Source organism: Saccostrea cucullata, unplaced genomic scaffold (genome assembly GCF_032062105.1).
Source record: "Saccostrea cucullata isolate Sc308-1 unplaced genomic scaffold, CSIRO_AGI_Scuc_v1 ctg432, whole genome shotgun sequence".
In the NCBI taxonomy this organism is placed as follows: Eukaryota; Metazoa; Mollusca; class Bivalvia; order Ostreida; family Ostreidae; genus Saccostrea; species Saccostrea cuccullata.
The window spans coordinates 422,674-446,622 of NW_026931879.1; the positions used below are offsets into that span (position 1 = coordinate 422,674).

The window sequence follows — 23,949 nt, forward strand, 5'->3', positions numbered from 1 at the left end:
ATCCTGAATTGAATGAGTTTATCTTTTCAAGAGCTGCATTCTCACAAATTCATAATTTTATTGACAATGTCATGCGGGGCGTGAAGTTCAATTTCCTGCTTTTCCGAGTTCCAAAGGATAAAGATTTTGTCTTCGGTTCTCTGTTTCCCAAAGATATTTAGACTTAATAGTAAATGATATATTTACGGAAATTCAATTTATTGTGGTACCATACCTTGTTTCCAGCTTTGACGGAAGTTGTGCCATACTGGTGGAAAGTTTTTAATGCAAGAAACAAAATCTGAAATCATTGTTTTCTACAAGATTAGACAGTAGGCGATAAAACTGGAAATATTGTGTTAATTCTTTGTAAACATGATGAATATGAAACCACTTTATGGCTGCAGTCTGTTTTTCGAATTAGATCGTCAATAGCTAATTGTGAAGCAGTCTGACGATCGATAATCTACGCTTTGTGTAATATTTTTTATTCCACCACAGAAACTTTGTCGCATAGGAAAAAAAATATTTGACAAAAGCATCGTGTTTGGTTTTCATTCTCTAAAATCATCTGTCATGAAGAATCACAAAGAAATTGTCGTCTTTGGCAGGAAAACTGAGAAAGATTCCGAAAAAACGGATCTAGTCATCCCTTTTCCAATTCGAGGTAAGCATTCTTGAAAGTTACATATCCATAGTGAAATTAGAATGGTTATAAAAATTTCCGGCCAATGCGCATGCGGAGATCAAGGCAAATTTGTGAGGTCACGTAAGGCCAATCAATGTTCCACTTTCAACCTCGCCTATGATCTTGTTTATGGTCCAGATTGCGAATTGTTATTGCATTATTTCATCGTAAATGTTCTGCTTTGTTCATTTTGATCATCATAATATTAGATTTAGTGTGGTTTTTCGAGTAAAAATTTGGCTGCAGGAAACTGGTTGCACTTTTCATAGAAAAAAAAAATAGTTTTCAGAAAGGAAAATGATCAGATTCGTTAAAAAATAATTTGAGAAATTCCAGTATTGAGTAGATTTATGTTGCTTTAACCTATCTGTGAATGAATTTATTCAGAATAATTATTGCATAAACTTTTCAGTCATATATAACATGTATATATACTTTTTTCTAAGTAAATTTTTAACAACTAACCTGACTAAAGAGATGAAGTGTATTCGTACGAATTGATTTTTGAAAACCTTTGTAGGGTTCTTTTAATGACATATACATGGTTAATTTGTATCTTTTTATTACACAAGCAAATGGCTTTTTCAACATTAATGGTCTTTGACTTGAAATCGCAGATGCTACTAACATCCTTTTGCATTATAAACTATTTTCAAGACCTTTAGAAAGTCGGGTCATAATTGAATCGCAACCAAAGATTCGAACGTTTTTTCGCAGAAAAAAAGACAATAGACAGAGAAGATTACTGTGGAATTCTATGATAATTTAACTCAGGTTTAGGTCGTATGATATAAAAAAAATGGTAGCTGAACATAAAAAAGAAACCTTTGTTTCATGTCTTTGTGCAATTTTTCAAATTGTAGAAAGAAATTTTATGGATATATTATAGCGAAAATGGCCATATATCTCCTGATAATGCCAGATATTATTCAAATCAATTTCTTTGTGATATTTTTCAAAATGTAAAGGATATGTCATAGCAAAAGTATACATGTATCACCTGAATGATAATAAAAATGTTTAAATATTCGAAACAATTTCAAGTCTTTCTTAATTTAAAAGCGTTACTTTTTCTGTTAAATTAAAAAAAAAAAAGGCTGGTATATAAAATTTGTTTTTTCTCCGGTTAACGGATTGTGGCCAAATGACTGTTTTGAAGTTTTTTTTTACTGAGAAGCAAATTAAAACCGACTCAATTCTAAACTTCAAATATACTTTTTGATATTCCTAATAAAATAGTTTTTTTAATTAAAGTATTCAGTATGTCTATGTTAATAAAATGTACTTCCATTCGTATAATTAACCGAAGTTGCTTTTGCAAGGTATATTGCTATTGGACTTATCTTCAAACTGGAATTATGCATTCACATTTGGTAGAGACTGGCGATAACTTATACATTTTTACATCCATTCTGCTCTAAAACACACAAATTTGAATCCTGGTCAGCCATTGGAAGGATTGATGTGCATACGTCACAGAAATTGCTGCACCCAGACCCATCTTTGATTTAATTTACAAATAGCATGAACTATCTTCGATGTAGATGAATGTAGTTTACGGCATTATGTCCTGGAAGGCTATTTATGTGATAGAGATTTACGAGAAACTCTAAATATAAATAGATTTTCTATGGTAAATGAAAATGATGATCTTATGACAAGAAGATTGCTCTTTTTTTTCGGAGGTAACTAATCCACACTAAATCACGCGCAATTTACATTCCCGCGCGCGAGACTTTGACTGTAATGGCCGTCAGCACGACACGAGGGAAAATACGAGAAGTTGCTATCGCACAATATGATGATATTAATCCCATAAATTTGTAATAAATAGAGATGATGTATCTTAAGTCGCGGAAAGGAAAGCTGGATAGCCGCAGGCATCGCAGTATGACAAAAAAATTCTTCGACTCTTGGTCTTTTAGTTATTTATGGGCCATCCAGTATATCCGTTTTTCGTCCATTTTAATTTGACATTCATTTTCATATCTTAACTCCCAGTGTGTAAAAGATACATTTGGCTTAGAGAGGAACTAAATCATTCGATCATTAGAGTTCTAAATGCCAATATATCGTGGTGTTTGATCTCAGGCAACAAATGTTAACTTTATCCCGAGCCATAACATGGAGAAAACCTATATATAATGAAAGAACCTTTACTTAAGAGTTTGATCACTAATTTCTAACAGAAAGTATTTGTATATCTATATAGAGTTCATTTCTAGTGACCTATTTGCCAAAACTTCCATTTCATTCATTTGATAATTGTTCTTTTAAATTATGACCTTTGAACAAAATAAAGGCTTTCAATAAATACATCTTTCTAGCTAATTTTCAATACAAGATATCTTATGCGTATTTCATAAAGGTACTAGTAATATGCAAGTCTTAATTTAAAAAAAGAAGCTTTAAATGAGCAGGAACATGCATGCGATTATTGTGCGAATTCAGTGTTTTCAAGGATTCTATCATAGAGTTATTCCCTTCGATACACACTTTTTCGTTAAAATCCACATACTTGAATTTGAGGGTGTTTTTCAAAGTGTATTTTTGAAGTGCAGGTCTATTCCAGTGTTTTCAATGTGTTCGTCTTTGCGAGTGTTTTCAAAGTGTAAATTTTGGCGGGTGTTTTCAAAGTGAAAAGCTGTGAATGTTTCAACGTTAACATGTAGATCTAGGCAAGGTTTTTCAAAGTGTAGATTTTATAATATTACAAGCTGAAGTCTACTAATTTGTAACTCCTGTATTTCTGTACTTCGAAATATGTTTAAAAATTTGTGTATTTTTGCACGTACATGTACTTATTTCTTCTCCCCAATTGGGGCCTCTGTATCAAATGAGATGATAAGGTCACCGCGTGGTTCATAGATAAGTTAGCGTGGTTCAGAAGCAGACGTAATTTTCAATTCGCAATAATTTTTGGATATATATTTGTGTTTATAAAAATTTGTGTATTTTTGCACGTACATGTAAACTTTTAAATTCAACGGAATCATGGTTTCTTTAAAATGGAACAAATATTTCACATGACATAAAACAACAGCTTTCTACACATTAAGATCAGTTCTATAATATATATATAAAGGGTGATAGGATTCCCCGTAATGAGACACATCGAAGGTCCTAGGTTTGTCCTTGAAAACCCCAATACAGTTAATTTATGTCACCGAAGATGAAAGACAAACTCTCATTAACAAAAGATTTATTATTGAATCAAAGTATTCCTTATTATTTTCGAAGTAATTATAAAACTCATCACAATTCATCTTCAAACACAATATGTGTATGAGTAATGAAAGTCTTTGAAAATGTAATCTTATTTGACGTGACATTATTAAAAATAATTAAAACGTATCTCATTTAAAAATTATTTTATAGTCATTGAATTTTCTTTGAAGTAGTAAATACTAGTAGTGGAAGTCATTTGCTTGTCACGAATGGTAACCATTCTTTTTGTGCACAGTTTGATTGCCATGAATGGTTATCACTTGTTTTGTACATATTGTTTGCTTTTCATGAATTGTAACCTCCTGTGTTGTACTTTGCTTGCTTGTCATGAATGGTAACCATTTGTTTGTGCATTGCTTGCTTGTCATGAATGGTAACCATTTGTTTTATACATTGCTTGTCATTAATGTGTGCATATTGTTTCCTTGTCATGAACGATAAACATTTGTTTTGTGAATATTGTTTGCTTTTCATGAATAATAATAAGCATTTGCTTATACTTGCTTGTCATGAATGGTAACCATTCATATCATGCCAATAGTGCTGTGCAAAGATGTATAAGTTTTTGTTAAATTCAAAGTCATGTTTAAGTTAATCTAGTAATGGCAGCTATTCTAGTAGCTAACGTAGTTGTTTCTCGGCTTATACCATCTTGTGGTAATGGATCAGAGACAAGACTAACTAGAAAGCCACGTGGACCGTATACAGACACGTGTCTAAGGCTGCTAATGATGCTGCAGTTTTATCGATTTTGGAAATTCAAAATATGAAACACACAAAACTATTTTGTTCTTCTACGGCAAATGTGAAAGTTGTAAATGATGTAGTTTATCTCGTCATGAAATCGCATTTCTCTTTGTCTGCAACAATGCAACTGCAAGTTCTGTTTCTAAAGCATAGTTGTATTTCTTATACTGCATAATCAGCCCTAAACTTCTGTGACACAATCTTAACACCGGTCCTTAACTACAAAGGAACATTTTTAACAGTTGTATACATATTCCACGAACTTTGTTTTATATACAAGTCACGGTAGATGTTGCCGTCGAAAGTAACAAAATATATAATTATAGGTAATACATAAAGAGGGGTGTTCGTATTCCGTTTAATCCTTTTTTCGATGCACAATTTGATCTCCTTGAAAGAACAGAAACAAAAAATCAGATTTGAAGCGACATTGACCTGGACAAGAAACAAAATTAGATTATATGGAAAAATGCCTTGACATCTTTGTTGCTTCATTGATAAGAATCAAACGACAGTGAGATATTGTAAAATCAGAAACCCAGTGTTTTATGACCCGAATTATTATCCTTGGTCAAATTATGTTACTCGGTGTAATTACAAAACCACATCTTTATTAAGTTTTGTGGTAAAGGGAGTCTTTATAATTGAATTATGTATAAAAGAGTGGACGGCTCTTTGGTTTATCATATAGATATACTTGTTTTTTTAGGGGAGCTAATTTTCTTAGAAACAACGAAGACGATATCTTATTCCAATTTAAAATAAGAGAAGCGCAAAAACATGAATTTTTCTACGCATTTTAATTGCACGTAAAAATATTATCCTTAGCGTTTTCACTTCTTAATTACTAAATTTATCTTCTTTTATGATACACATGTACAGTTCGTTTTTACACTAAAACCTTTTCGCATAAATAAGGTATTTAAGTTATGTATTCTTGTATCTCAAGAATTTTTTTAACTATTGAACTGTTGATTTTTGGAATAAGATCAAATAACCTTTGATTAACAATAATATAGATAGTGCGACTTTTAATTTGGAACGTAAATTATTTTGTTACAATGATGAGGTGCAATAGTTTTTGGGGTTTTTTTTTATTTTCTTTTAAAATGGAATATTCACAATTGAATAATTTTTCATTAAAAATAAAAATGTTTGTGATGATGAGATTCTGGAATTTTTCCTCTTTAATATTTAAATACGTTTTGTTAATAAAAAGCAAATATTAATGCATAATATTTAAGCAATGCTAACTTTTATGAGGAAATATTGTAACAACAACAAAAATTAGATAAGTCTCTAAAAACAAAAAAATATAAATGTGGTTTAAGCAGATTATTTTTTAATTTGAAACTTATTTTTTCATTCTTAAGTGAATTACAATGATGGGATTTCAATTTTAAAAAGTGTACAATGGCTTCAAAATACATGTTTTCCTATCGTGTCTCTTCGTGGGTTTGTATTTTAAAGATTTCATATATAATACAGTATATAGTTTGCTTACGTACATGTATAAGAACGCATATAAACGCATAAAAAGGAATGTGTTTGTTGGTCGCTTTTTTCTTAATTGTTAAGGTATTTTAATTTCTATTTTAGAACAAAAATTAGGAATATATATGTATATGTCAGACGAGTAAAATTGCGACAATAATACGCTGTTGCGAGTTTTATCTTAACCAAGATAAAAGAATTCAAAATTTATGTTTTACAATATTATGCTGGGAATAGAAAAAATAACTCTAATACCAAACAATGTAAATTCTTTGTAAATAAAAAATTATTTTTCTGAAATCTGAAATATTTTTTAAAAATATTTCTGTTATGTTCATTTATTTTACAACCAAACCAAATAAATAGATAAACAAACAAACAAAAACAAAAAGAAATGAATTAAAAATATTCACATGGTTAAAGTATACAGTATATACTACTTAGTGAATACTTTATCGTAGAAAATTATCAACTTTATCGTGAAAAAAGCAAATAGTGATCAAGAAAACGACTGGGCTTATTATCATGCTATGAATACATTTAAAATAATAAAATCAATGGAAAAAAAAACATTTTTAATACTGATCTTGTAATAAGTTTTTGATACAAGTTTGAGTGCGCCTTTTGGTTTGGTTGAGATTATTTTTTTTTTCACAATATCTAAAGATCTATTTAACACCAAGACGTGTAGGACATTCGACAAAAGTAAATCACATATGTCAATACATTCAGTAACCACTTTGGAGGAACATGCTGCTGAGAGATTTGTAATGGAAGCTGAAGGTGTTGATCGTCCAATAAACCACTAAGCAGCTCCTATCACGGACCGCGAGAAGTCGTCAACTCGCTCAATTAGCTGGTCAATCAGGGCTTGGACTCCCGCGCAACTTATGACCGTTGCTTGGCATGGTACATTTATGATACACCATTGACCGGAAGAGAAGTTTTTTGATAGTTCTATAGGCAACTTTTTCGTAAATTTACCAAAATTCATGTCAATTTTTCTGCGAGTACTAGAATATAAAAGATGACGTGATGCTTGATTTTATTTTAAACATGACTGAGAAAAAAAAATCTTAAACTTAATGGCACAATAAAATAGAATCAAGTACAATCTTTAAGATTTGAAATAATAAAAACGAACATTTTTGCGAGAATATTTTTTTTTTATTAAACTCTAACAAAACAATTCAAAATATAAGATTTTCCTTTACCACATGTACATAACATGCAAACTTTGGTGATAAAATAGCTCAATTTAAAAATATATATAAATATTCGTCAAACTTTACCGGGAATTCACACATTCATGGACATAATCCCAAATTAGCCTGTGTATATAAATAATTAACAGTGCACACCCTCCAGATCAAATGTCAGTTGACAATGTTTAAGAAATATTTCTGCATGATATTCAATAAAGACGTGTATTTGAATGACTTGAATGCCCTCTCTTTGATCACAGGTCTCGCCATTGAATGATGGTCCAAAAAGGTTGGAAAAAAGCCATACACATGTATTCAATGTTTTCAAATTATCCGTAAGGTGATATTTTGTTTACGAAACCTCCTATCAAAGATTAGGTCAGACTAATGTTTGAGAAGAGCGCAAAAAGATTGCTATCGACCTGTCGCACAAAAGACAGTATTATACAATTAATAGATTGGTGTTGTTACTCCATAAAAAGCTCTTATCTGGGGCTACCCAGCGCCGCATAATAACGTCTGGTTTAACATAAAAGGCAGATATTCTGAATGTAAATTGTACAGGATTTTTTGTACACAAGAAATGTAAAAATCTTTTATATTTTTTTTTAAATCTTAAATTAGTTGAAACTGGTATTGGTGAAGTATAAAACTTTTATTTATTGTCATATATTAATTTAGGATAGGGATATTGGTAGGATATTAATTTTGTATCTAGATACAACAGACCAATTTTCTTAACTCTCACTAGAAGAGTAACATGTTTTTTTTTCAATATTTTATTCATTGGAGATGTATTTAAATTTCATTAAGGTAAAATGTAAAAATAAACTTTTGAAAAGAAATATTCCCAAAAACAGTAACTAAGCTAAATAACATTCCTAAAACATTTTAATTCTTACAAAGAACTGTATATATGTTTATATACATTTTCCCACTTCTCACCAAATTCTCTAACTTGGTCAAACGCTATACAAATATCATTATTACAGAGAGAGAAGTACATGTAACTTGTTTAAGGAAAAATATTAAAATTTAGGAAGGAAAAAGATTTTGTTATTTTACTCTTAATACGAAATATGTGTATGCGCTCTTAGGAAATGTGGGATTTCGATCGATGAACTACAGAAAAGAGATGTATATGTTGTGCTTCTAGCTCCTCCCTGGAGGCGTGTGACTGTCCACAGATTCCATTGTTTCAGAATCTATAATTTCTGTTATTTTATATGTTGTGTGAAAATGTTATCATAAATGAATTTACTTTTCCGAAAATATGTTCTTGAAATCTTAAATTGTATTCCTCAGGATGGAATAAAAGTATCTGCAAAAAATTAATCCCATTTCTATTTATTTCTTTTTCTTAAAATCTTGGCATGGTGGCTTATAATTTAAATGTTATCAATGTCTGCAGACAGATAATGCAGTGCACGGCAGGGAAATTCATGCGCTGCGCAATCTTTTAAAATGTGCCCGACGGGTTATGACCTTAAAATTTAGGTAACGTTGCGCAAACGGCTTAGTCTACAATTGAAGAATTAAAGATAAACAACTGCATTCGATCGTGACCTCAAATTTAGGTCAGCAGACTTTTGATAAATAACTACCACATTATGCTTGGAGTGCACGAAATATATTTACTTGTCCGTAAGTCACCTGGGTAAAACTGTTGGTAATCAGATAAAAGTCAGATTTATAACCATCGAAGAAGAAGAAAAAACAAACGAAAAACTTTACCTGCGTTTTCATGGATCGAGATATAAGTTTAGTAAAATTGATAAACTCCAAATTTTATACATTTTCAATATTTGCAATAACAGCAGACGACAAACCACGGATAGGAGCAGACGACAGTTTCACGCGGGGAATACCAGATACACGGTGCATTAATAATTTCATTGACTAACGTTACACAAGATACGCGAGAGGCTGTTCGCCATTTTGACACTTGAATAATAACCAGGGGCTGGCTAGACCCTCCTACCATACTGATATTCATTGGACCGGCAGTGGGCACGACCTCTTCTAGATTATATGCCACTGAAAGTGTGCGCAGAAATATTAAATTTATAATTGACAGCTGCAATAATGATTGCCAGTGGCCGCTTCTACCAATAGGAGCAAGGAAGATGGTGCGGTGTTATGCCCCCAGAGCGAAGGGGCCTCGACCAAGCGACTGCCATTGTCACTCAGAGATATACTTCTTGAACTTATGTGACATTAGACTCCTTATATGGAAAACTGCCATAGAAACTCAACAGTTTTAATACGAATGTCAGAGTTCAAAACATACAGAGCGCTACTCTAGGCCACCCACTCCTGGCGATGTGGAATCACTCCGCGCGAACCTCGTCACACCACCGTCTCACCATCTCTTCTCTTTAGAATACGTTTATATTTACGATCCAACACATGTTAAAGGTTGTATGTGGACGACTCTGGTTATTATGAGGACGACCTAATCAAATGTGGTTCGGTAGTGTGTTGTATGGAAACAGTATTGGCCATCTGGAGTCAACTTTGCAGATGACATCGGTTCTGCCATAAAAGTTTCATATTTTTCCGCATCTGGAGGATAACCTTTGATACACAACACTATACACTCGAAATCTTGCATGTAAATATTTCCCTATATGATGGCTTTAAACCCAACACCACCGAATGCAGTCAATACGTGGCCAAGGGATCCCGTGGAAGACATTGGTGCAACCACACCGACAGCAGTGGCACCACCAAGTGCCCCTCCCCCACAACCGACCCCCACAGCTGTCACCCCGACCCAGGGGCAACCGGCGCCTACCACTGTCATTGCTGCCCAACCCACCACCAATGGTACTCCGAATGGGGTAGGGTCACCTGACAATAAACAACAAGTTATAGAATGTGTTGTGTGTGGGGACAAAAGTTCCGGAAAACATTATGGACAATTTACTTGTGAAGGCTGCAAAAGTTTCTTCAAACGGTCAGTTAGGCGAAATTTATCATATACGTGTCGTGGAAGCCGACAGTGCCCCATTGACCAACACCATCGAAATCAGTGTCAATACTGCCGACTTAAAAAATGTCTTAAAATGGGAATGCGTAGAGAAGGTAGGTTTTAAACCTCCTCGTTATCATAATACTGACTGTGTCATTCATTACATTTTTATAACATTTTGATCTGATTTCTTTGAAAATGATATAGAGTAAAAAAAAAAAATAATGCTATTGTTGTATGATTGAACTATATTAATTCATGCCACCTAAAATCACGTGAAATTAAAGCTAAGTAAAACATAAAGATAATGATTATTATTTTTAATTATTTCAAGCACACGTGTAGTTCAATTTCTAAAATTGACCATGTTTTTTAACCAAGTCAACTAAACATTTTTGTGTATCTATTCAATTCAAAACGAGAATACGGTAATTGGTGTACGATGAATAATTCACACGAATGACTTGTAATTTTAACCCCTATCATGGTCTAGTGTTTAACTGTCTTCCGATAATCGTTAAAATGATATTTTGTCTAAGTGTGAGGAGTATTTCGGTTTTCCTGTTTGAAATGAAAATTGAAGTTTGAAACGGATGTGTAGTTCAACATGTTTTTAAAAGCACAAGGATAAAATTCCCCAGTTATGTTTTAACGTAGCCGGGCAGGAAATGCTTGTGAAATTCACCGTTTAAATTTGCAGACATGCTTTTTAAAATGCATGTTTTAAAACATATATTTGCATTTGATAATTAATGCCAAAATTTATAAATGTATGTTAATAAAAGTTGTCAAACTTAATCTGCAATTTATTCATGATAACAAAATGAAGATCATGAAAATTATTGTTTACGCTTTTATTATTTTTTGTTTATCAATTATACTCTTTTACACTATCCTCTCAGATAATCGGAGAAAAATTGCTGAGAAAAATAATTTGGGATGAATTTACATTTGAAAATCTATTTATAAAAATAAAGCAAAATCAACAGGAAGTTCTTTCTTATGTTATTATAGCCACATTTGAAATAATATATAATATAAAGTTTAAGTTAATTTTCTTAATATGAAATGGGGAAAATATCAAATCATTTATGACATTCATGTGAATGGACACATTTTACATGTATACTCAGGTGTAGACTATTGAATCGTGCTTACAATGAACATATCTTAGTATTGAAATATTAAATACGTTTGTAATGTCATATTTTTTAAAAAGAAAATAATCATCTAACTCATCTGCTGAGTTAATTTAAAATCAAAATGAAATCTGGTTATCTTTAAAAAAAATAATAAAATAAAGAATAAACATTGCATTTAATTTGATACATGAAAAACCCTGAATATTACATGTAGGCAAAGAGGAAATATTTCACGAAGCTTTCCTTTATCAAAAAAGCTACATGGTTATCTTTATGAAAACTTGAGCTCAGACATGGGAATTAGGCAAACCAAGGTTTAGCTCATAACGACGACAATGTTGTTTTTTTTATTGTTTTAACTGAATGAACAATGTGACCTGGACGAAATTCCCTAATGACATATTAAAAAGGTTATCTCACTCAACCAACATTTTATATTGAATTTATACGTTAATATTTGATCATTATAGATGAACAACCGCCACAAGAGACAAAAGAAAAAAAGGCAAATTATTCATGTAATGGGGAAAGGATTATTACAAAATAAAAATCAAGGATCCGTGCGTGAACGGCTTTGTTTAGCATAGGATATATATATATTTAGTTTTACATATCGCCAAGTCAGAAAGCCGTGACACGACGACCTTTTTAAAAGTTAATCACGACCCAGACATGTACGCAGACTATCGCAGGTGTCGCTTTGCGCATAGCTGTGCAACACCGAACTGACATACGGATTTATCATGGGTACAAAAAGTTGGCAGCGAGCTCAACAAAGATATAAACTTGAATTTAAAAACGCAAACGTGAGCGCGGGAGAAAAAAAATCCTCTTTGCACATGCATGCACTATCATGAGAGTGTGCATCTCAAGATATTTGAACATATGCAGATTTATAGCGCTATATTTTTTCTCCTTTCATTTCAAGTAGGTTTTGGGTAATAACATTACATAAAAATCTTTATGACTTCATGCTCAAATGTGAGACATTTGTACACGAGTAATTACTTTCTTTTGCGGAATGGGTGAATGTAATTAACATGAAAAGCCAGAGAAAAATTCGCGTTACATAACACATGCATGATACTGTAGTCCATCTCCTTACACTGTCGTTATAGAAAAACTTGTAAATGCGTCTTTTTTGGACCACTCCACATCCCTCGACAAGAAAGTGTCATTGCATGAAATCAATTATAGCGGCATAATTTTCCACTGACTGCAAGAAGCCTTCGCTTGTCTTTTGTTTCACAGTCCAACTCAAGATGTTTTCCCAGCATCTCTTTGTTCCTACATTGGGTTATATGATATTCACACTTTTTCAAATGTGTTTACGAGCTTTATTACGGAGTTCTTTGCAGTCGAACCCTCCTTTGAGGCTGATGCAGAAAAGGGGAAATAGATTCGATGTTTGTAATTGATTGCGTTACAGAAGTAATAGCTGATGTGTTTTTACCGATGAGTTCATGTTGTACCTATAGATATATAAACACGTGTGTTTAAAGTACAAGTAAAGTTACTGTAAAGTCGTTCATCACTGTTATGTAATGAATAAACTGACAGATTCAATAGACATGCCTTTCACCTATCTCCTCTATTGTTTTGTTTTTGTGAGCCTTTTTATGCATTAATGAGAATGACTTTTAATGACCAGTTAACGTACAAATCAGTAGCTTTGTCCCAAAGCCAAAGTGAAAATTATACTTTCATGAATAATTTGGAGAATTTCCTTGTACATGTCCTGTCTGCATGTCGTTATGTGGTTAAGGAAGAGCGTTTTGTGGTTTTTTTCAAATCAATCTGAACAAAACAGAGGGGATGTGGATATCACAAAGCCTGTCTAATGAACTGGTCCTCGACATGCTGAATCAATCCATTAGTTTTAGGTGCATTCATATATAGTTTTTTTTCACACTACCTATCAAATAAACTGAAAAGAGTTAACTGAATTTCTAGTCTTAGTTTTTCTCTCATTTACATTTTTACAGCAGTTCAAAGAGGGAGAGTTCCACCAACACAGCATCCCTTCCCCGGACAAGTCACTTGGGCAAATGGTGACCCCTTAAATGGACACACATATCTTTCCAGTTTCATTTCCATGTTACTAAGAGCCGAACCATATCCAACATCACGTTATGGACAGTGTATGCAACCTAATAACATTATGGGCATCGAAAATATATGTGAACTAGCCGCAAGATTGTTGTTTAGTGCTGTAGAATGGGCAAGAAATATTCCCTTTTTCCCGGAATTGCAAATCACAGACCAAGTTGCTTTGCTTCGACTGAGTTGGAGCGAGCTATTTGTGTTGAATGCAGCCCAGTGCTCTATGCCGCTTCATGTGGCCCCCCTTCTAGCAGCGGCTGGTCTCCATGCTAGCCCTATGGCCGCTGACCGTGTTGTAGCTTTCATGGACCACATTCGGATATTCCAGGAACAAGTGGAGAAACTAAAGACTCTCCATGTGGATTCCGCTGAATATAGCTGTCTTAAAGCCATTGTTTTATTTAGTTCAGGTTTGTTCTTTACTCATTTTATTTTCATTTTTATGCAAGTTCCACCCTTTTCATTTATTTATCCGGTTTAGTTATGATCATGTTAACAGACAGTTAAAAAATCAAATGAGATAATAAGCAAAAAATACCCAAGGTGTAAATTGTAATAAACAATATAGTGTTATATCATCCAACCTCCTGTGCAATGAAAACTGAAGTTTTAATTCCGTGTTTCATACAGGCTGTGCAAATAGTCAGTTTTATATTGATCAGAAAAGGTTTTATCCGTAATGAATTATGTTTAAATAAATATACACAGAAGCTCTCCTAACTCCCACAGGGTTTGAACCCTGTAAATTGATTTCATATTGAAAATATTGCATAATTCTGTTATTATTTACTTTTAACCTCTCTATTGAACATAATATCGTGCAGATCTTTCATAAAATAGAAAAAGCCAAGTTCGCAAAATTGTATTGATTTCAGAGATAAAAAAAATCTTTCAAATAAATTAAAGTTGTTACAGAGAGTAGAATATTATATTTGATTTTACAGATAGAAAACCTGAACCAGTTCCGTCCCAAAGACCCGCTGTCAACGGATACAGTAAGTATCTCCCTTTACACATGGTCTCGTCCAACTCTCGTTCATATTCCGCGTAAATGGGACACCTCATTTGATGGAGTTATTAGATCAGTATATTACACTTTAGGTTTTCCAAAAATTCTAATAAAATAGAATTTTAAAAAGGCGTAGAGTAATGAAATTGTACCAAGGAAAGATATTTTTTATCATCAAACCATGCATATCGACTATTTCAAAAATGCATCTTGCATCACAAGAATTAAAATATCTATCAAATTATCAAGCTTCTGTGATTTGATCCGTTCTGCCCTTAACATATGAGATTTCCTTAGATTAGTAGAAAAAGCAACTCTGTGATGGGATTATTATTATTGGGAAAGAAAGTCAGGAAAAATTTTGGGTTTTGTGACGGAACTGGGGTAGCCAATCTTATGTCCAGACTCTGTTCTTACATGAACTTTTTTGGTTTCCTTTTTTTTTCAGTAAATAAGGTAAAATTTAATGGTCAATTCATGTAAAACTGAATGATTCAATAACCGCCAGAAGTATATTTGCAATAGAAAGATAGATAAATTCCTTTAAAAAATTTAAATATTATTCCTGAAACCTCGAAAAAATTTATCACTTTCAAGAGCCTTTTTTGTCTATTTCTTCTTTAATAATTAAAAAAAAGAGCTTTGGACAATTTTTTTTGGTGCTAAATTTTGGCTACATAAAACGCATCGAACATTCACCTCTTGAATGACCAAGAACAGAAAAAAATGCATACAAAACAATCAATCAAGTCGTTGATGCTTGCAATGTAAAGAAAAAGATTGTCAGATTTGAGGACGTGTCTTTGATCCTTGGTACACTGTCAATGTAGCATTCATACCGGGAGTTCACCGTGACCTAGGACAAATATTATGGCGACATATTTTAAAACTAATAATAACCACGGTATAATACATGCAATTACAAAAGGTGAGATTCTTAATAAATAATTTTCATATAAAAGAAATATTTGAAAGCAACACACAAAAAAGGGAAATTAACCTGTTACGTATATATAGATAAAGATAGGGTAAATTATTTCTGAGAAGACATACAAATTATATAAAATGCAAGCAAGCAGAATAGCTTTGATATTTATAAAGAAAAAAATTATTTACCATAGAACGGGACATTTTCATGAATCGTTTACATTCAAAATATATAACATAGATATACAACACCGCACAAAAAATCTAAGAAGTGATGAAAAGTGATGCCAGACGGCTAGGAAATATTAATTTATCTCGGACGGATTTATAAACAAGTGCCACAGACAGGCCAGGGGTCACCAGTGTGACGATACACCAGTGATACTATATTTAATAAACAAATACGTGTACATTTTTTTCTTTGTATGTTTTGTTGAAATCTGACTTACAACATTTTCTCTATTTAAAATAATTTTATTGATTTTTTCGATGAAAAACCAAAGAGTAGTCAGTTAAATATAATAACTATTAAACACAATACAAATTAGTATCAATTCTATGTTTTCCCCTTTTCAGTAGTTGTTTTTAAATTGAAGATCTGTTACAATGAACATTGTCCACAAATGTAGTCTCAAATTTATTCTTTTTTTATTCACTAATACACCAGTGTAAGTGTAGGGGTAAATTTTATTATTTGAATTGTTGACATTCAAAGATTATCATAGAGAAAGAACCCAGCATTTCAGCATGAAATACTCTTTGGTAATGACCTAAACAATTCTTTCGAACATCAACTCACATATTCATGAGTTGTTCCATGTCTTCTCAATTTATTTCATTTGCAAAAATTTCCCACGATATCTCTAGCTTATCGAGTGCATTTCTTGTCGACTTGACCGTCAATGGTCAATTGCTTTTATCGCTCCTCTTTATTTTTACAAATGGTTAGAGTGATGAACACAATACTATACTGGGTAGGCAGCGGTCGGGGAAATGGCGTGCCTTTTATTTTTCGTTGATATTTTTATTTGACACGGGTGATGCATTGCTCATCCCGAAAGTGCATAGCAATTTTTGACCTAATAATGATAAGAGATATGAATTTTTTTAATGGTTGAATACAATGAGAAAAAATGCAGCTGAATAAGTATTTTGAAAGCAATTATTTCCGAAACTATTTCTCGATTTCCTTTAGCAATTTTAGGGGTTTTGTGTGAAATGTCATAAAGGTTACATATATAAATGACAAACAATAAAAGATTAATTAACACTTGTCATGAATTTGATTAAGTAGGAAAAATAAAGTCGCATTTAACCTCGATTCAACCTTGCATGGAAAAGCCCAATATATCACGTCCTCAGCCGGGGAGGTTTTTTGTGTTTATTATAAATATCTACACGAATATTGTTGGCAAAATGCGAGAGACACAAGGATATTCAGCGAAAATTCAAACTTCATAAAAGTAAACACATATGATGAGAAAAAGTAACACCCTCCTGACATTTTACATTGGAGGGATTTAAGAGAGATTAGGGTTTCCTTTCACCACAGGATTTTGCATCAGAATGGTAAAAAAACACCCGAGTGCGTTTATAATTGTCACCCTAAATGTCTTGGGAAAAAAGAAAACCCATTGGAATTCTTTACGATTTGTTTTTAACCTTTGGTGTAGTTCGAATACAAGGTGAAGTACGAGTAGCTTTACTCTCTTATGTAAGGTTTTGTCGACTTAAATGACTCTATTAGCAATCTCTGTGACGAGAAAAAATGACCCCCAAAGTATGAAGTCCCAGATATGCTATCTGTGTAAACCTAGCAATGTTTAAAGATTGTCGTCTAATTCAAGATCTGTTATGACGATGAAAAGATTTCCGAGTATGCCTCAACCTTTTCAGCCCTCGAGTGCGCCCTTTTTTCTCTCTTATTCTCTGTCTCTCTCTTTCATTGCACACTGCAAGAGTGTGAAACACTGCATATGATTCTAAACCTGCTGAATAAAAAAACATGTTGCCTCTAGCTATAAATAATTTGGCAATGCTCCAAAACCCTAGTTTTGTTCAAAGATTACGTGAAGCAATATTATATCACTCTGGTGCAACAACAGGCCATTCCAAATATATGTTCGGTTATCCGAAATGAATCTGTTAGCTAAATCAGAAATTAGGCCTTAAACAGGTATTGTTGAGATCAAGCGATTTGTTAAACCACAGTTTTTAAACGAGCATAAAAATTGAAAATATATTTAGGGAGAAATATTTGTGATGTAAATTTAGATCTAATAAATATAACCTGGTTGACAAAAGATGAAAATACAGTATTTTCCCCCTCCCCTCTCAGATAACACCTTGACTTTTCAGCTAGATAGCCTAGGGAGATTTTTCTCTCGTTTTCTAAATCATGAGGTTACATGCACGATGGTGATAGGAGATAGCAGTGGCCCGAGGCGTTACAAAGTGCAACCTATCTTGTCAACCAATAAACTTGAAATTGCTTTTAAAATTCTGACACATAATGTCTAATTAATTATTATAATTTCAATACTAAAATTCGTTTAGTATTTTTAATTAGTTGTATAAAATAAAAAACAAATCAACTTTACAGCAATTGAGCCAGATGCCGCATTTTTATTGTTGTAAATAAGACAAATAAAATAATCTGGTATTCTTTGGTGTTTTCTAGACCTTGGGGAAAATTAGCGACTGTACGAGTTATGAATAAATTAAGGCATGGAATTACAATGAAGCATCTGTCCTCTTTCATAGTGGATGACCCAATACTCCTCGCAATTATTAGAGGCATTTTTTCTTCTGATAAAACATACCATGAGAATTCTTTGTTTAAATTTTTGAAAACCAACGAAGGTTTCTCTCGTAATGTTATCAATTAAAAAAGAAACGGAGCATTTTTTTAATTCATGGATGAAGTTGAAGAAAAGAGTAGAATAATGTGCACTTTTTTGTTAATTGATCGACTCTTAAAATTATAAAATATATTTCTAAACTTTCATGCAAAGTACAGTTATTTTATGGGCGTAGAAAGAGATGAAATTAAACCTTGCTGATAAGATTATAGAGGAGGCAAAGCGGAATCAGAAAATGTAATATATTTCAGCATTTCAAAAAATAGGTTATAGCATTTACATTTAAAGCTGCTGACATATAAATTGAAAGCGGCAAAATTACAGCGGATAATGTGCATATGACAAAATGGTGCTATTAATTTGTGTTTTGGTCACAATGTGAGCCCTGTGTTCTATTGCATAAGGTTTTTTGTCCATAGTCGGTACAAATCTCGACAATTTGTTGTAATTGCAGTACATTAGATGCAGCATTGAATCGGATAATCATCCGCGTTATTAGGACTTTACAGAGCGATGTATTATGCCCCGCCTCCTGCAAATTAACCAGTCTCGATCACAGACCTATTGATCGGACTCACCTTCTTGACAAATAACTAACATGTTAAAATACCTGAATGAATTATTATTTATATTATCCGGTAAAGTGATGATCATTTTTCCGTTATGGGACTCTGAATGCTAGCTAGGCTTGAAAAGCGCTATTGATCCTCCTATACCGGCGCTATAAAGGAGAAACAGAACTGACATTTAAGGGAAATAGACTAGCATGCAAATTTTACAGACATAAAAAGAAGGAAGCAAATTTACAAAATGCTTCTCGCCTCTTTTTCTCGGTTTTCTTGATATGTTGAATCGTGTTTTATGATCAAATCAGCCAAGTTGTAATGATATCTTTGTCTTAAATAAATTCTATTTTATGAAGTTAATATAAGGATAAATTATGGATATTTATAATTGCCTGCATAGTTTCTCTCGCTAGAATAAGCCTAAAAAGAGTTCATTTACATTTTCCAAAATGTATCAACATAAAAAAGGTTTGACATCTATTCATTTTTATTGCCTTAAAAAAGAAAAGGTTATAGAGAACTTTAGACATTTAACAGAACAGGTTGGATAGTCTACCAATTTTTAAGAATCTTTTCCTAGAAAAAGAAAAAGGTCAGATGCAAGTTTGCAAGGGTTTATTTGAACAAAGCGTCAGTCACAGATCAAAATTGCCTTTGTACCGGAAAAAGATGCATGCTCATTAGTATTTATATTATGCAGGAAAGGTTACAGGATGATAAAAAGTAAAACGACCTGCAGTATGCTGCGCAGGGCCAGGCAAATTTCACTATTAACATTTCTCCTTTGCTTATTATGTAACGACCAATTTAATGCAAACATTTTATCAGGGCGCGCTATGGTTAATGGTAGCCGAATAAATGGCGATAAATTTAAAAGATAAGTTAACCTTCAAAAATCCACCGATAAATATGTCTGCCTATACACAGCTGCTTATTCTAGAAGACAGAAATAATTTTCTCACCCGGAATCGAGAGATTGCGTTTTATCGTGTGCATGTCGGTTCACTCTTTTATGTTTTCGAGATACATGTAGATAACAGCAGGAAGCGCAACACGTAAACTTTTTGAAGACGAAATGTTCAACATATTGCATAAAATGCAAGCAAATTTTTCGGTATATAAATACTAGCATCAAACTGACAGTTTTAAATTTACCACTTCTTAAAGAATTTTCCTTCGTGAAAATTCGTTTTTTCATATCTCCCAAGTCATCACGAAAAGTAGTGTCTTTAGTATCACCATCACGAATAAAAATTAATTAAACGCAACAATATTCATGATAATTAAAGTCGACCAAAATATTACCTGTGTCATACCACATTCCTTTTAAAATGAATCAAGAATTTTATCAAGATACAAATATACAAACTCCTGAAATATTTCTCAGAAAAAGCAATTTATATAATTATAATATCCCACATAACTACTAAAATGCTTCAAGACGAAGATACAAAACTTCAGAATCGAATTATTACTAACAATTAAGATAAAATAATTCATTTTCTCTGGTTAATTTCCACAAAGCACTGAAAAAGATAATATTAATTTTTTTGTTTGTAGTATTATTTCATAAATTGATAATTTGGAGTACAATAAAGCGACTCAACGGGCGCAATTAACAGAACGTTAATTAATCTTACAATCAGTTGATAAGTTAATTTGAATACTCTTTAGTGTAAAATGTGTGCAGGTTCACGAAGTAGATAAGGAAATTATTCATTTTTTGTTCAATCAAGCTCATAATTTTGAAAAGTGCCTTTTTTCCATATCCAAGTTTACAGTTATAGAGCAAAAGTCGCCGTTATTTCTATTTCTACATCAAAATCGAAATGATCAAGACTTAGAATATTTAGGTAAAAAGATTGGATTGTGATTTAGAATTTAAGATAAAATAAAAACGATTTACATGTGTGCATGTCTCTATCCATGAAAAAGTATTGAGAAATTTTTAGACATCGAATTGAAATTTATGTCAAGAAAGTAATAAATATGCAATTAAGGACAAACAGTGAACCTTTTTTATGTTTGTTATTAAAGGCACTTAATCGATAGCTATGTTGTTTTAAAAAATACTTATAAATGAAATGTAAATGATGACATCTATTGATTTTTTTTCTTATTTTTTTTTAAAACATCGTCAACTGTGCAGTATAATATTACCATCTTTGGTATCTTTTTATTTCTATCAAATGATGCACAATATGCTGTTTTTTTTTCCAGATGCTTGTGGGCTTTCGGACGCTACTCACATAGAAAACATACAGGAGAAATCTCAGTGCGCCCTGGAGGAGTACGTCAGAAGCCAATATCCAAACCAACCCACACGATTCGGAAAACTCCTTCTAAGGCTTCCATCTCTACGAACGGTCAGTGCGCAAGTCATAGAACAATTGTTCTTCGTCCGGTTGGTTGGTAAAACCCCCATTGAGACACTGATTAGAGACATGCTATTGAGCGGAGGGTCGTTTAACTGGCCCTATATGTCCATACAATGACTATATGAATGATCGAAATATAGGGCACTGTTCACGTCTACTCACACCCAGTCTTTCCAAAATCTGAATCCCCTTTCCTATCTTTGTTTTTTTCAATGGTTTGTACAGGAAAAAAGTCATAATAGTTTTTAAAATATTGTTAAAAAGGGATATTTTATATATTTTTGTTAATGCTTGTGTATTTTCTGTTTTGGTAGTTGTTTAATAGTATTGAGAAATCATTTATTTCCCTCCTCTTCGCAAAAAAATCTTTTCGAATTCAAGCCTTTGTTTTTGTAAGACCGCAGTGCATTAGAGATTTTCATTTTATTATACTGCTACTCCCCCTCATATTTTTTTCTTATATTTCATTGACTTTAGAAACATGGGTTGTGCCCCCTTGCTTTCAGCTTTGATGTTATGAAATTTAGTCGAACTTGGAGCACAGGTTCTAAAATCTTTCCATGTGTCAAGGAGGCAGCTGATTTTTTGACCATTTAAAAAAAAGAGCTAACTAAATAGGGTTAGTTTTCACTGCTTCTCTGCTCTGATCTGTGAGGAACGAATCCTTAGCAGCATTCAAGCGTTAGAGAAGGGAACTAAGGGCAGAGAACCGGTGCTACAGTCTCACTATGCGTTTAATTTTCGCTCTTGAAAGTGAAATATAAAAGTATTCACCATACCATTCAGCCATGATGTAATCAAGGCTTGAATGAAAGATTGAAAATCTCCTCTACATTTTTTGTGTAAAGTAGAATTTTTTCTTGCCCCTGTAAAACGATCGTGCCATGTATAACCCCAATAGCTGAATGTACGAAGTAACATTCCAGACATAATCAAAATCATGTAAGTGGTGCGCATGATTATCAAGATTTATATATATATATATTTAGCAATACATTTTTGTACATGTATATTTTACTGTTGAAAACAACGGCATTTTTTTCGCTTTATATCCTTGAAATGTACATTGCATGCATTATAATCAAAATATGTTCCTGTAGTTAGCGAGGCGATCTTCGTTGCATGGAATTAAAACAATATTACTCATGTAATAATCCCCTTTGTTTCATTCAGTCAGCCATTGTTTTTCTTTGTTTAATTGACAGTGTAGTCAAGAAAGATGGTCTGGTGACTTGAATGAAAAGCCCATTTTAAATGCAATTCATTTTTTTTTCACTCATTTGGTTATAAACCGTTTTTTCATTTGTTCATTTAAGCCCGATTTTATACCCAGCTAAATTTTATGTCATATAACATTCCATCAAATATATAGATAGATTTTTGTCCTAACTACAAAAAAAATTCCAAACTCAACAATTTGGCTGTTTCTTTATAGAGCTAGTATTAGATAGTAAACTTTTTTATTTAGAACTCTTTTTCAAGTTTAATTACGTTTCAGGTTTTCACACTTATTTAAATATTTCAAAAAACAACACATTTATATAATCTATAGCATTTTATACGCATCTCTCTCGCTTCTCATTTTTTTGCCTGTAAATATTATTAATAATCATCCGAGTTGTAATCCTTATTATTATTTTGAAGAGGCTATGTCATTATATGTATCAGAGGCCAAAGAAATTAACACACCATACACAGTGTATAAAGCAATCGGTTAGTATTAAACATTTGTTTTGTTTTGTTTTAATTTGATACTTTGTTTGTTTATGTATTTCAATTGAAAATTGAATATTGATAAAACTTGTCTTGATGATTTTTTTCTCATCAGCGAAACATCCTTAATTCCTCTATATACAAGTGGTATAAAACATCCTCTATAAACAAGTAGCTTGGGGCAGCAGAGGAATTTTAGGACGTATTTTCATGCACATCAAATATTAAAATATTTCACATTTTTAGGTTGAAGTTTAAGATCAGCACTTTTTTGTGCGTGTTTGTTTTTTCTAGTCTTTTTTCATAAAACAAAATAAATTGCTTCCCATGTTAGAATTTTAAAGAAATCAGAACTGAGCCATTGTAATCCGAGGATAGTTTTATCATTTTATTATTTTGCTTCATATGAATGTACCTTTTACCAGATAATCTAAACATTGATTTTTATTTTCAAAATGCCAAAGGAAAGCTTCCGCCATAATATTTTGTTGCTTTAGTATGAGAGTTGTTAATGATTAAGTGTTTTGTTTAATTATTATTATTATATATAACCAACAAAATCTATCACAAATATATTATATTGAGTTGTGAGAGAATTCTGAGATGTACACTCATCCTTTAAACGAGCTGTTAATTATTTTTTTTTAGAATTGTTGACAGAGTATTTGTTCAAGGAAAAAACTCTTACTTTGGTCGGACGCTAGTAATAACCAAGAACTTAAGTCTGGTCTGAGACTCTAAGTATCCGACTTAATGTCGCACGGCCTGGCCATAGCAAGAGTTTCATTATGTGTGTTCTTATTCCATCGTATGACTATGCCCGTACTATTCTGTGTTGTGCTAAAAGGTGTCCAAGACACTAAATTCTGTCCATGGCTTATGAAATATTAAAGTGTTGTAAAACGACAGAATGCATCTTCCTTTTTTTTTGTTGA

At 32.4% G+C, this 23,949-nt stretch overlaps 1 protein-coding gene across 4 annotated transcripts; it reads left to right on the top strand.

Annotated features, from left to right (window-relative positions):
• The first annotated feature begins 495 nt into the window (after positions 1–495).
• Positions 496–23,925, top strand: LOC134233869 (nuclear receptor subfamily 2 group F member 1-A-like). 4 transcript variants are annotated; one of them, XM_062715926.1, is made up of 4 exons: positions 496–646; positions 13,443–13,970; positions 14,505–14,555; positions 21,144–23,925. In XM_062715926.1, exons 1-4 carry the CDS (start codon positions 556–558, stop codon positions 21,416–21,418), a joined length of 945 nt encoding a protein of 314 aa, XP_062571910.1. In that variant the 5' UTR covers positions 496–555; the 3' UTR covers positions 21,419–23,925. The 4 variants fall into 4 exon arrangements, with proteins under 4 accessions (XP_062571910.1, XP_062571911.1, XP_062571909.1 ...); XM_062715927.1 differs by having other exon boundaries at positions 507–646; positions 13,446–13,970; XM_062715925.1 differs by lacking the exon at positions 496–646 and adding an exon at positions 9,440–10,428 and having other exon boundaries at positions 13,446–13,970.
• Positions 23,926–23,949: the final 24 nt, after the last annotated feature.